The sequence below is a fragment of the Ixodes scapularis genome, unplaced genomic scaffold (genome assembly GCF_016920785.2).
Source record: "Ixodes scapularis isolate PalLabHiFi unplaced genomic scaffold, ASM1692078v2 PGA_scaffold8__174_contigs__length_109621045, whole genome shotgun sequence".
Classification (NCBI taxonomy): Eukaryota; Metazoa; Arthropoda; class Arachnida; order Ixodida; family Ixodidae; genus Ixodes; species Ixodes scapularis.
Genome location: NW_024609883.1, coordinates 101,182,838 through 101,195,334, shown reverse-complemented (window position 1 = coordinate 101,195,334; position 12,497 = coordinate 101,182,838). Strand labels below are relative to the sequence as shown.

The 12,497-nt window shown below is 50.6% G+C and overlaps 1 protein-coding gene across 1 annotated transcript; it reads left to right on the top strand.

Annotated features, from left to right (window-relative positions):
* The first annotated feature begins 1,741 nt into the window (after positions 1 to 1,741).
* On the top strand, positions 1,742 to 5,789 carry LOC115320888 (transmembrane protein 115). The gene is made up of 3 exons (XM_029981117.4): positions 1,742 to 2,903; positions 4,000 to 4,179; positions 4,690 to 5,789. The coding sequence occupies exons 1-3, from the start codon at positions 2,182 to 2,184 to the stop codon at positions 4,967 to 4,969; spliced, it is 1,182 nt and encodes a 393-aa protein (XP_029836977.3). The 5' UTR covers positions 1,742 to 2,181; the 3' UTR covers positions 4,970 to 5,789.
* The last annotated feature ends 6,708 nt before the right edge of the window (positions 5,790 to 12,497 follow it).

The following is a 12,497-nucleotide window of genomic DNA, read 5'->3' as shown; positions in this document are numbered from 1 at the left end:
CTTCTATCAATTAATATATCTTTTGCTGAATTTGGCATTGGCGACGTTGCCATTGGTAATACTAGTTTGTCCCGCGACAAAAGTAGCAAACAAGTCTCTCTTCGATAAACGTCGAAACCTTAAAATCAATAAACTCGTGAAGGTGGTCACTAGGAACCTCGTGTTCGTCCCATCCTACAACCCGCCCTGCCGCTACGGACGGTAGAAAGGTAAAATGTGCAATATAAAGGCTTCAACTTCCTACCCCCTCTTCCCCCTTCTATGAAATATCTATGGTTCACAGCTTTCACTGTTACCCCTGCTTTCTCTAGGAAGCGCTATGGCTCAAACTGGAAACCGGAGCGGTGGCTTTTACTGTGACCCCAAAGATCCTGTTGGGGTATGGCCAGGCAACAGGCGACCACGGAGAGAGAATGGGTCAAGACGATTTGCGAAGAGGCGACGCGGGCCGGAACTCAACAGTGGCAGGGGGCGACCCAGAAGAAACGGAGCCTCGATACTGACCGAAAACACAAGAGAACCAGCCCCATACGGCGGGGACAAAGCCAGTGCCCTGCTTTTTCAGACACGAATGGGCTGCCTCCTGACCCAGACATGGAGGTGCGAGCTGTGCGGGGAGAACCCAACCCGTCGACTTCGTCAGTCGATGCAAACGTCTTGAACACACCAGGAGAAATTGCGGTGGCTTAGCTCTGCTATGCCAGGATATACGCAGCGTGAGCTTATGCGCACAAAATGAGAGGTGCTATCAAGCGGCTTCGGTGCAGCATTAGACTTGGCTACTGCGCAACGGAGGCGCACAGCTGGGCACGCGGCGGCGCCAGTGCGTTTGCTGAGGCTCCGACGTCACTCCTCTGGAATGCGCAGACCGGCGAGGCGGGTGTGGCGGTGGCTTCGCGTGGCTCTCATAATGAGCCGTGCTCATTACGTGGAGCTTTGCCACCGCCGCGCACTCTGCATAATAAGCACGGCTCATTATGAGGGTTACTCGAGACTGTATACAACCTCGGCCAGTGTAGCTAATGCTACAAAACTCCCCAAGCCGTGGCTTGGAACGTGCCCTGGGCCCCTGGGGTCTGGTAAAGTCACTGGATCTTGGGAAAGTAGTGCCAAGCTCCCCGTATGGTCACAATGTTGATCTGTAAAGTGCGATTTCTCCTTGACCCCTCTCTGTTCTTGGTGAGCCGATCTAAATTCGCTTCATGGTGACTGGTAGCTTAATGGAGGCATTTCTTGTACACCGAGATTTTGCTATCCGCACACCGGCGAAACAAGCGTACATCTTCGTACCACGACCGCATGCTGTGTCGGTGCTTGGGGGCAATGAAAAATAAGTTTACTGCTTTAAAATATGCAAGAAGCACAGTATAATTGTAAGACAAATATGGAGATGGGCATGATTGATAAGTTGATTGCACACACAGTGCCAAAGACGCTTATATTGGTGAGAAATGCTTTCAGTACGATGATGCTCCATGGTGATCTTGGCGCGACTGGTTAGAACGACTCTCTGGAAGCTTCGAAGATTTTAATAAACCGAGATGGCGATTTTCATGGCGTAGACAGATTAGCCAATCACCTTGCGAGGTTTTAGTCATCTGTATGTTAGTATCTGTTTGTGTCCGGCTAGCAGGTGGGGAAGGCAACAGCGCTACTTTCCCAGGATCCAGTGACTTTGGGGTCTGGGACTCGCGGACGCAGACGACGACGGTGTGCGGAAGACACGGAGCGCCGCCTGGTGATGTGGGAGAGACTTAGTCGCAATACTCTCGACGGCCGTGGACTTCAGAACTCAGAAGTGAACCTTTTTATTTTATTACGTAACCAGAGGTACTCTTTCAGAGTACCCGCCCTAGCCCAAAAGGGGAGGCACTCACTCGATCAAACGACGTTTTAGCGAACGTCGGCGTTTCACCGAGTGCCACTTCCGACGCAAAGCGGCGTTTAGGCAAGTTTACGGGTGGGTCAAGTGGGTTAACATTTTTGTAATGAGCCGCCGGAAAATTTGGGCTCTTGTTTACCTGACCCCTAAATGAGTTATCCTGGTTATCCAGCGACAGAAATGTAGAAAAGGAAGAAGCCGCCAAAATTGCAAGGTAGGTGACGCGAGCCACCGCCCATTAGAATGCGTATGACCATGCTCCTTCATCCACTCGTCTATCCGCGACCCCGCCGCAAAACATGGCAGCCAAAAAAATGGCCGCTTCCACGGTCGTCCAGCGAAACCTGCCGTACCTCCGACAACAGCTCCTGGCCGCCCTGCAGACCTGCAGCGTGGTGGTACGCGTGCTCAGCCTGGCCCTATTCCTCTGCTATTTCCTCTCGTTCAGCCGCGCCGCGTCCCTGGCCGTCTGCGTCACGCCGGGATACATCATCCCGCCGAGCTTCTGGATATGGACCGCCTTCACGCACGCCTTCTTCGAGAACCGAATTTGGATGGTCCTGGCGGACATCATAACCGTCGGGCTGTGCGGCAAGCTTATCGAACCCTTATGGGGCGCCATCGAGATGCTCACGTTCTTCGCCATCGTGAACACGTCGGTGGCGGCGGCTTCGGTGGCCTACTACATCTTCCTCTACTCGCTTACTTGGAACCCGGACTACCTGTTCGCGGTCCACATCCACGGACTGGCGGGCTACTGCGCGGGTGTCATGGTGGCCGTTAAGCAGATTATGCCCGACCACGTCCTGGTGTCGCTGCCCTTCGGCAAGCTGAGGAACCGTAACGTGCCCCTGACCGTGCTCCTGTTCACCGTAGTGTTTTGGGCGTGCGGCGTCTTGCGAGGCACCTACCCGGTCATGTTTACGTCGGGCGTGCTGTCTTCCTGGGTCTACCTGAGGTTCTACCAGTATCACAGCAACGGGAGCAAGGGGGACATGGCGGATCACTTCACCTTCGCCAGGTGGGCGCATCCCTGCTTTTTCGTTTGTGTGATGTTGCGTTGTCTGCTTCTACCCTTACCGATTGTTTTCAGCTGCAGAACCCCTGACCGATGGAATGGCATCCAAGACCGAAATTAGAACTCTGATTCGCTGTCTTGGGGAGATAGGGAAGGGACCAGCCAATCAGGGACTCCGGTGGCCATATTGGTTTGTAGGGAGGACAATGACATCATTTGCGCAGTTTGCTCCGTGATGCTGACGACTTTCTTCTGGCTTGAGGGACTGGTTCATTTGATAATGAGGCTCTAGAAAGCGATTTTGTATGCTTTTATAGACCAGCAGCAAAGTTCTATTGTGACGCGTTGTTGCTTAGCGACATTTCTTCCATGTTACCACTGTCGTAGTGCAAAAGCTGTTAGGCGGTCCCACAAACAATGTCGGTCACTCCTTTCAACAGCAGGCAAAACGGCTGACAGAAGTGGTTTGTAGTGTCACTCCAGGCAGAATGTCATTACGGCATTTCAGCGGGTTTGTGGGCGGGTTATATATCGACTCTTGCAGATGCTTTAAAAAACTCTAACTGCTCTATTGTCCCAAAAGATCCTGCCCTTATGTGTTCTTATTCCTGTTCCTGAAAAAACAAACAAGAAAAACACAGAAAGGTTAATTTTTTTTCACAAATAACGTTGCCCAGGTTCAGTCAAGCTGTAGGACGGGAAATCTCGATTTCGATAATGATGTTCACAACTATCTCGATAACTTGAAACATGAATGAATAAAAAGGTTATTTCTTGGTCTTCAAAACGATATGACACTTTTTTTTACGTAGTATTATAGCTGTCCTAGGTGAGAAACCCTGTTCGAGCTTTTTTCGGTTGCACATCGTAAATCAACCCAGTGTTGGAATAGTTGTCGAAGTGGGGGTGGAGATATGGAACTAAAGTGAAAGTGCAGGCGAGCTAGGTAGACATGGTAACCTAGGAGCAAAAGAAAACAAAAAAGCGTCCGGCCTTTTCATGCCCCCCTCCTCTTTGGTTACTTTGTGTGTGGCCTTTGCCTGCCGATTTGCAATGCACAAAGTTGACACCTGGTTTTTTTTTTTTTCGCTGTGTGCAGCTTCTTCCCCAACGTGCTACAGCCTCCGATCGCCCTGGTGAGCAACCTCATCTTCAACTTCTTTGTCAAGATCAAGCTGTGCAGGAAGCCACCCCGCAAGTACAACCTGGCCAGCGGGGCGTCCTCAACGGTCACCATCAGCCTACCCGGTACGGATCCGCAAGACGCAGAGAGGCGGAGGTGGGTGGCATAGTCAGGTTGACCGTTTTTTCTTTCCTCCTTACATGGTCATGTATCGTCTGTCTGAGGGCAGTTAACAGTTTGCAAAGTTAACATTCCGGCTGATTTACGCTCCACAAAACAAGCAATTTGTCCGAAAAGTACTTCAATATGTGTCTCCTTAGGTTATGAATCAAGAGAGCACGTCTTTTAGTGAAAACGTTGGGAGCAACAAACTCCCATATGTCAAGAGCTGAAGACCCGACAACCTTCATGTCCATTGGGGCCGGCCGACCTCACGCCGTCTAATTTGCTTCACGTTTTATAGCTATAGCCTCAAACCACTCACTAAAATGGCAAGTGTCCTCCAACCAGGTGCTCATTCATACCCCCTTATAAGAGCTCGTGCAATAAGGCTATGCAAACTACACAATTTTCTTTATGTGCTGGATGACCCGCACCTACACTCGTGCATTTCCGGGTTCTGCGGAGCACGAAACAAACGATTCCCGTCACCTCGTCTTTCCACAGGCAAATAGCGCTCCGTGCCCTGAGCGAGCGACTGACCAAAGTGGAACAGCAATGGCCGCTACTCTCGGACGAAGAGCAGTCGTCCACCGCAAGCAGTGGCAGCACGGCGCCCTCTCTCGGCACGCCGCTGCACCACCAGAAAGGCGGCGCGGGTGAGGGTGCAACGACGGCGTCGCCGCCATTGCAAGTTGCCATCTCGATGCCGGGCGCCACATCTGCCCCTGGCGCAAGCACGTCGCACGAGACACTAAAAAACGTCGCTTCTCCCGGCCTCGCGTGACGGCCGACGGTAGCCACTGCGCAACCTCCACACCGTGGGGACACGGAATTGTTGCCGTTGTTGTGGGACCCATGAGGACTCCGGAAGAAGTCACTTCCCACGTTGATCGTTGATTGTTTTCTCACCACCTAGGGGAGAAGCAGGGGTAAACAAACCTAACGAAAAAAGGTGACAACCCCTTTCAAGGGGATCACCATTTCTTTTTTTTTTTTGCGTGCGCGTGAAATTTTTAAAACATTTTTTTTTCTATTTAAACAGTTGTGGTTCAACGGTGCGCAAGACCGAGCAGTAACCCGAGTTTCATGGCATCCTGGAGTAATTGCGAGGTGGCCAACGCGATTTTGGGTAGCAGGCGAAGCGCCGTCCACCATCGTGCGGAGTGACTTTGGCGTGTTACGATTGTGTGCGTGGCGAAGATATATCTGTGCAACTCTGTTTACTTGGGTCTGTGAGTGGATGGGGGCATCATAGAAGTTGAGTTTTGTAATTTGGCACTGCACATCGGAAGTCTGAATTTTTCCTTTCTTTTCTGTGGATTCTAATATATATATATATAAATATAAACATGCTTATATAATTGTTTTAGCAGGGCATCTGTCAGCCTGGCATTGCAAATACTGCAGGTTCTTTTTTTTTCTTGTGCACATTGGTTTAGGATTTTGGGAAAGAGGGCACAGCTCCATCGTCATGCATCTGTACATATTTCGAGGCTGCTTCCTTCCTCGTGTCTTTGTTTTCCGGGAAGAGCGTTCCATGTACAGATATCCTGTATTTAAGTGTCGCCTCATCGAATAAAGGCTGCAAGCGTTTCCAGCAGTAACCGGAGGTTGAGAAACTATTACGGATTAGAACGTTGCACGCTTCACACCAGCCTACCATCACAAGTGTTTGTGCGACGTGCCACCGAGCCATAAATTTCTTTACCAGATTGCAAAGGTGGGAATAGAAGCGTACCATTCCTTTCGGTCTCTGCAGTACCAAACTTGCTGACATTGTCACGTGTTTGAGGTTGCGCGCAGAGCGCTGCATTGGGAAGTGATGCCACACTACTGCTGTGTCTCGCTGTGCAATCAACGGAAAAATAAGGAGCCAGCAAAAGTAAATATACATATTTTGTTTCTTAACTTTTTTATTTAAGATTTTATGGCGAATCTTGGGAATAGTCGTGGCGTTTAACTGGAACTATATCCGAGTGGCAAAATGGCAGTGCCCATGCTGTCTGCCTCTACCATGGGCTCTGTCCAATTCTATCGGTTGCATCCACAGCAAGCAAAAGGACAGCAACAGTAAAGACACCGGATCAACTGGGGCTCGTGACTCTTTCATGGGGCTACTTTTGCATTGCTTGTCACACTGCGTGCGGCAAGCAGTTTTTCTGATGACTATATTCTTGGTGTCGTTTCAGTCATTCTGAACAGAACCAATGCAACTTTCTGAACCGGGCTTACTAATATAATTAATTTTGAAGTACCCAACACCTCTGCCACGTCCTAGAAAAAGAACATTGTAAGAAGTCATACCCAACTTTCTTGGACATCAACGCCTCGGAGCGTGCACTAAAATGACAATTTCAACCGAACAACAACAAACATTACAATGTTCCCCGAGAATATTGTAGGTGACAGTCATAAAATATTTATAGGCAGTAGTTGAACATTTGGACACATATAGTTTTTATTTCACAGGTCTACAATTTGTTTTGCATCTTTTTTTATGGGCCACGTTCACTAAATTGTCAATTTCTGCTGTTCTTGACGAAAGATCGTAATGTTCCCGAGGGCTGTAATTGACAGGGTATCTTATAAGCGAAATTAATTAGACTTTTTATATTTTTTTTGACAACTTTTTATTCCACAAAATGTCCCAGAAAGTTTGCCAAAACTGCGAGCGGGGACGGTGGTGAAGCCTCGATCGAACATGGCGCGGTCGCTGGATAATCTGCGTGGCTGCTGAGAGGTTACGCTAACAATGAATAAGGTCTGAAAGTAGCACCGCAATTCTAACGCATTACTTGTTTGTGACGCTATTTGCAATTGCAGTAACTACTTTTGTAGAAAAGCAGTTGTAATTAAATTACGTTGCAGAAATAATTTACCCTGGTAGGCAGACTCTGTGGTTGCCGTCAGAGCCGTGGTTGCCGTGTAAGGCGTGGTGCTGTTTTGTCTTCTGCGTTGTTCAAGAGCGCGGCATCGTGATTTCCCTTTACAGTGAGGTAGTGCCACTTTCCGGCGAAATCCGGCAGCGTTGGGGCGTTGGTACGTAAAAACGTGACGTGATCGCCAGAGAGTGACAGCGCCACCGCACCATCATTCTCCCCACCGTACCACCACTAGCACGAGAACACCAGAGGGTGCTGGATCTCTTCGCGATCAGGCACGAGAGGCAACGCGTGCGCGCCTTCGGCACATCTCCTATTTCACTAAAAGAAAATATCCTGAAGAACATCGATTAAAAGCAAATGTCCTAAAGCACATCCTTGAACAACGCTACTGCTACCGGTGTCCATCGCAACATTTTGTCTGGTCGTTTTCTTTTTTTTTTCTTCTGGAGTTTGGTTTGTTTTTTTGGCAAATAGAGTGTTTATTTACGAAGATTACAACAATAGGCCTTCAAACTCGCAAATTTGAACTCCTCCTCTCTTTCTTTCTACTTCTCTTGTCTTTGTCGGAGTCGTAGTGAGTTCATCTATAATAAACGAGGCGGAGCCGCACGAAGACATATAACACAGATAGTAGTTTGTTGAAGTTTTTAGTTAGTCCGAATACGAGGCTAAAGCCCTAGTTTATCTGAGGCGGGAAAGGGAGACAAAGTGAGATAGATATTTCGGAGAGCTTGACTGTCTGTGGCAAAGGGAGGTCACGCATGCATGTGATGTGACAGGATGACACGGTTCCCCCGAGTCAGCAACTCTGTGCCCGCAAAATATACTGTAAGGAATTGGGGCATCAGCGAGAGATGCAATACACACTGATACACAGACGACGCAAGAAAAAAAAAATGGACGATAAAGAAAGAAGCAGCACAGTTAGCACCAGATTAGCATCCACTGATCTCTATATGACAATTTGTCATAGAGGTCAGTGGTTATAGCACATGCATTTCAGCCGCTCTCGAAACGAAGAGAAGGCAGAAGATCTCGCGGCTTACAAGTCGATGGACGCCGGCTACGAGCCACCGCCACCACCACTAGCGGTCCGCGTGTAACATTTGACGGCCTCGACTCCAACGCAACCTCTAAATTTGCACTCCATAAGGTGAAAAGCTCGTTTCCAGCCATAGGAAGCGAAGCCTGCATCCGCGACAAGTCGCGATGCACATCCTGGAGATGGCCGCCTTGGACGGCCTCCCCTGCACGGCGGCCCACAAGAAGGACTCGGACTGCACCACGTCATCGACGTCCCCAAACCCCAGTACCCGCGGTCCCGCCAACGGCGCCCCGCCGGCAGAAGTCTCTTCCAGGGCCCTTTACAGCGTCTTCGCTGTCCTAGGGGCCTTCCTCGTCGTGAGTGTGGTAGGAGCCGCCGTCACCTTCGTCGAGACGCAGGCCAAAGAACGCAACATGACGTCGCCGGCGACGGGGGAGTTTGTTCAGTTTGCCAACACGTCCTTGTGGAACGCGTCGGCGCGGAGCGCCATGCCCCCTCGGAACGTCCTTACCTCCAGGATTGCCAAGACACTCGCCGAAGCGACCTCGCGCTCCGCGAGGTACGACGACTTTTTGCGGGAACACTCTTTAACGCTCAAATGAGATCACCGGCGACTTCTGTGGGTACAGTGACTATGGGTACGGCGACGTGTTGTGCGATCGGTGACGTGGACGCGAGACGGTGACGCGGTGGTTATCTGTTACAACGTCGACGTCGGCTAACTCCGACTGTTGTCTTCTTCGATACGCTTCGTTATAAAATAGTGCGCTACGATTTCCTGGCGGTCACATATTCATTAATCGATCACATATTCTGAATGTATGGGGAATATCCCTTATAGGGAGTATTCACTGGCGGCCATACCCGTGTGCGCTGCTGCCGAGCGCGTGCTGACGGCGAGCTTCCGCAGTTCTTTTGGAGCGTGCATTTAGCACCATCAAGGTTGCCGGTCTTAGCGGGCTATTAATGTGAACTCGTCCCGAGCATGCGCTCTAAACATCGCCCTCAAATATGGCGTCCAGTGAATACCTCCTATAGGGTGTTTTCACCGACGTCATTTCGTCCGCTATTTTGTTGTCATGACTCATGAGCAATCGGCACATCACACCCTCAAGATGGCAGTGCACAAAAGCTTATTGGTTTCATCACGTTGACATCTAAGAACAAAATGGCGGATTGACGTCACGTGAAAACGCCTTATATAGAAAATGTATAAGGGGTATTCACTCGACGCCATATTTGAGTGCGCTCTTTGGAGCTCTTGCTCAGAACCAGCGGCGCTATAGGCTGCTAAGACCGGCAATCTTGATGGTGTGGAATGCACGCACGTTGCAAAAGAACTGTGGAAGCTCGCCGTCAGCACGGGCTTAGCAAACGCACACACAGCTATGGCCGCCAGGGAATACTCCCAACCAGATGCCAAAGTTTCAGAACTATCTCTTTCAAGCATTCGGCGATACGTAATTTAATTTTGCAATAAAAAGTAAAAATAAAAACATTTAGGGAAATTCTGTACGTGGTTTTCCCTGACGTCACATGAGTGGTCGTTATGAAGGATGCTCCTGCGCGCGTTCCTTCCGCAGCATATAGGCAGCCGGCAATGGCCAGGCGGCGCCACGAGAGTACTGCATTCAGCGCCACAAGCGGAGGCGTCTCTGTTAATGGGGCGGCCAGTTTGCCCGTCGGGCCGTTGCGAGCGGTGGCGACCCCGATTTCAGCAGTCCCCGTGTGCACCTGCGTGCCATGTCCCTGGTTCTTTTATGCGGTTTCTTAAGACCATCGGGAGCCTCCAAGTGTTGAAAGAATATTCTAGAGTCGTCATTTGGACACCAGTTTGAGTTGTCTTCACTACTTGTGGCCGCCCGATCGGTCTGTGCTTCGCTTGTCTCCCAGGAAGTGACACAACACAACGAGAAGGCAGCGAATGGGTTTATTGTACATCCCGGTTGCCCGGCTTCAAAAGCCGGCAGTCCGGACCCGCCGACCCTAGTTGTCGCCCGTCGTTCAGAGCTCGCAGTCGGAGCCCGTGTCCAGGGCGGCGGATCGCCCTTCCCACGCCAGTGCTGCGTAGGCTAGCTGTTCCGGGCTATCGCAGCCAGAGTCTCGCTGCGGAACCACTCCGGGATCGTCATCGTCATGTATGTATGTATGAAAAACTTTATTAAAGGTATATCATGAGGGAGGTAGTTTGAGGTGGCCCGGAGGGGGCCATCTCTCACAAGCACTAGGTGGGCTCCTCAGTACAGGAGCCCATTGGCGACTGCCGCGGTTCGGGCTCGGTCAACCAGGGCCTTCTGGCCCTCCAGGTCGGAGCAGTCTGGACTAGGCCAGTATGGTCAGAGTTCGCCGCTCCGCCGGTCCTGATCCGAACTTCGCTGGTGGAATGCTCCCGGGAATCGCCATGGACCAGACCAACCAGAGCGGCTCTATCGTTCCTGCCCGGCCCCAGCCTCGTGCAGCACGCTCTTCCTCTTTCCTCGCCGGCTGGCCCCCGCTCGCGCCTCGCTCGCCGTCCTCTCCTCCCGACGCCCACACACACTATATACGCTTTCAGCGCGCGCCAGATTGAGCCGCCATAGCCGACCTTCTCTTGTTTTACCGAGATGCCGAGCCACTGAAGCGGGCGTTGACGAGCCTCCACAAAAGCCTAGGCTGGGGAGAAGGTCACAGTAACACTTAAAATGGCAATAACCGATCCTGCTGTGGTAATGATGAAGTGGAGCGAACGGAATAATACGGAACAAAAACTGAAGGTCAGTTATGGCGGCGCCCATGCACAGCTGTTTGAAAGCGTCTATAGACAATTGCAAGCATGGCGCCACAAGTGGTGCGCCATGCGTGCAAGCGCGTGCAACGCGCGGGTGAACGTAGCTTTGGCAAGCTCGCAACCGCACGGGCGTGCCTGCTCGAGCAGAGACATGGCGGCGGCCAGTCGCCCAGCTTGCAATCGTCTATAGTCGGTTACAAGTTATGAAGGTAGGAGAAGCTCCTCCCACAAGCGTGATGCGCCGGTTTCAAATCCCTCCACAGTAGAAAGAAGAGTTCACTGGAAACGCTCCTTGTTCCGCTTCAATGAATAGATATTGGCTACAGGGTGATGCCAACTTGTCTCCGAACCCACTTTTTAAGAAAGCGACCATTGTATTCATCGGAGGGGGAACCGAGCCCCTGAAAGCAGCCTTTGTATCCATCGGAGAGGGAAGGTAATCCCCGAAAGTCGTATGTTTCCACTGGAGGGGGTAAACTCTAATCTCACTCTCGTGGCTTCCACAATGCTAAGTCAAAGTCGAAAGATAAAGCAAATATGTACAGAAAGGCCAAACCCTCCTCGCGCGTTGGCCGCGACGTCACGGAAACGATGGGACGCTATTGGATGCGGAGGTGGCGGAGGGGCATTTGCCGCTACCTTCTTGACTTGTAACCTACTATAGAATAAAACTTGGGTAATTAGAATCGAACTTTGCATGCTACAGAACCGTACGCACATTACAAAGCCTGGTGTAAAGTGGCGAGAGGCAACACAGTGTACGTGTCAGAAGGATATTTACGCTTCGCACGAGATTTTTGTAAAGAAAAACTTTAGCATTCTGCTTTCTGCACGCCGTCACTTTTGTTACCAGACTTAGCATTAAATTTGGTTGCTGAAACAAACAAAACTTTGTGCTACGAAAATCCACTTTTTGAAAACTCGCAGTTAGGAAGGTTTTGGTTGCGACCACGCGTGCCGAATATCATTAGGAGTGCCGGAACGGGCCGCCAGGTTTTCGCTTGAAGACCTGATCGTCCGATTCTCGACGTCACAGCGTATTTCCCTATGTGGCTGTCAAAGCGACTCGTAATACAACTTGTATAAATATGTTATTTTGCCGAGTAGTCTGCAAAATGAATTCGTCCGACCACTTTCCAAGCCTGCACATAGATTTTTGTTCACTTCCCTCCTACCCCCAACAGTTTCTGTAAAATTCACTTACTTGTTGCGCCGCACTGCAGTAAAGCGCGAAACACATGTACGACGAAACCGTCCAATCCGACGTGCGGACTGCCGGAATGACCTTGAAGGGAGAGGGTTTTCGCAGCATCGGAGAGCGTTGAAAACCCTCGCCTCCGACCGTCGTATTGCGCGGTCGGACGTCGGATCGGACGGTTTCGTCGTACATGTGTTTCGCGCTTAATCCACTTCTGTTGCCGTGTCGCTTCCCAGATCTCGAAGGGAAGCAGTGAAGTTCGACGCTTGAGTCACCTTCGCGACTGTGGCCGTCTTTCATGCAGCAGTAGCAACGTTTATTTTTTGGGGGAACTCTATGAGTAGGCGAGATGTCACAGGAACCCGCTGAGGTTATAGAGACGTGAAGTTGGGACTTACTTTTACGAAAAACGGTTCC

Excerpts from the sequence above, each read along its gene's own strand:
- LOC115320888 (XM_029981117.4), top strand. The coding sequence starts at position 2,182 with ATGGCAGCCAAAAAAATGGCCGCTTCCACGGTCGTCCAGCGAAACCTG. Across the intron at positions 2,904-3,999 it reads GATCACTTCACCTTCGCCAG|CTTCTTCCCCAACGTGCTAC; the intron begins GTGGGCGCATCC and ends CGCTGTGTGCAG. Across the intron at positions 4,180-4,689 it reads CAAGACGCAGAGAGGCGGAG|GCAAATAGCGCTCCGTGCCC; the intron begins GTGGGTGGCATA and ends GTCTTTCCACAG.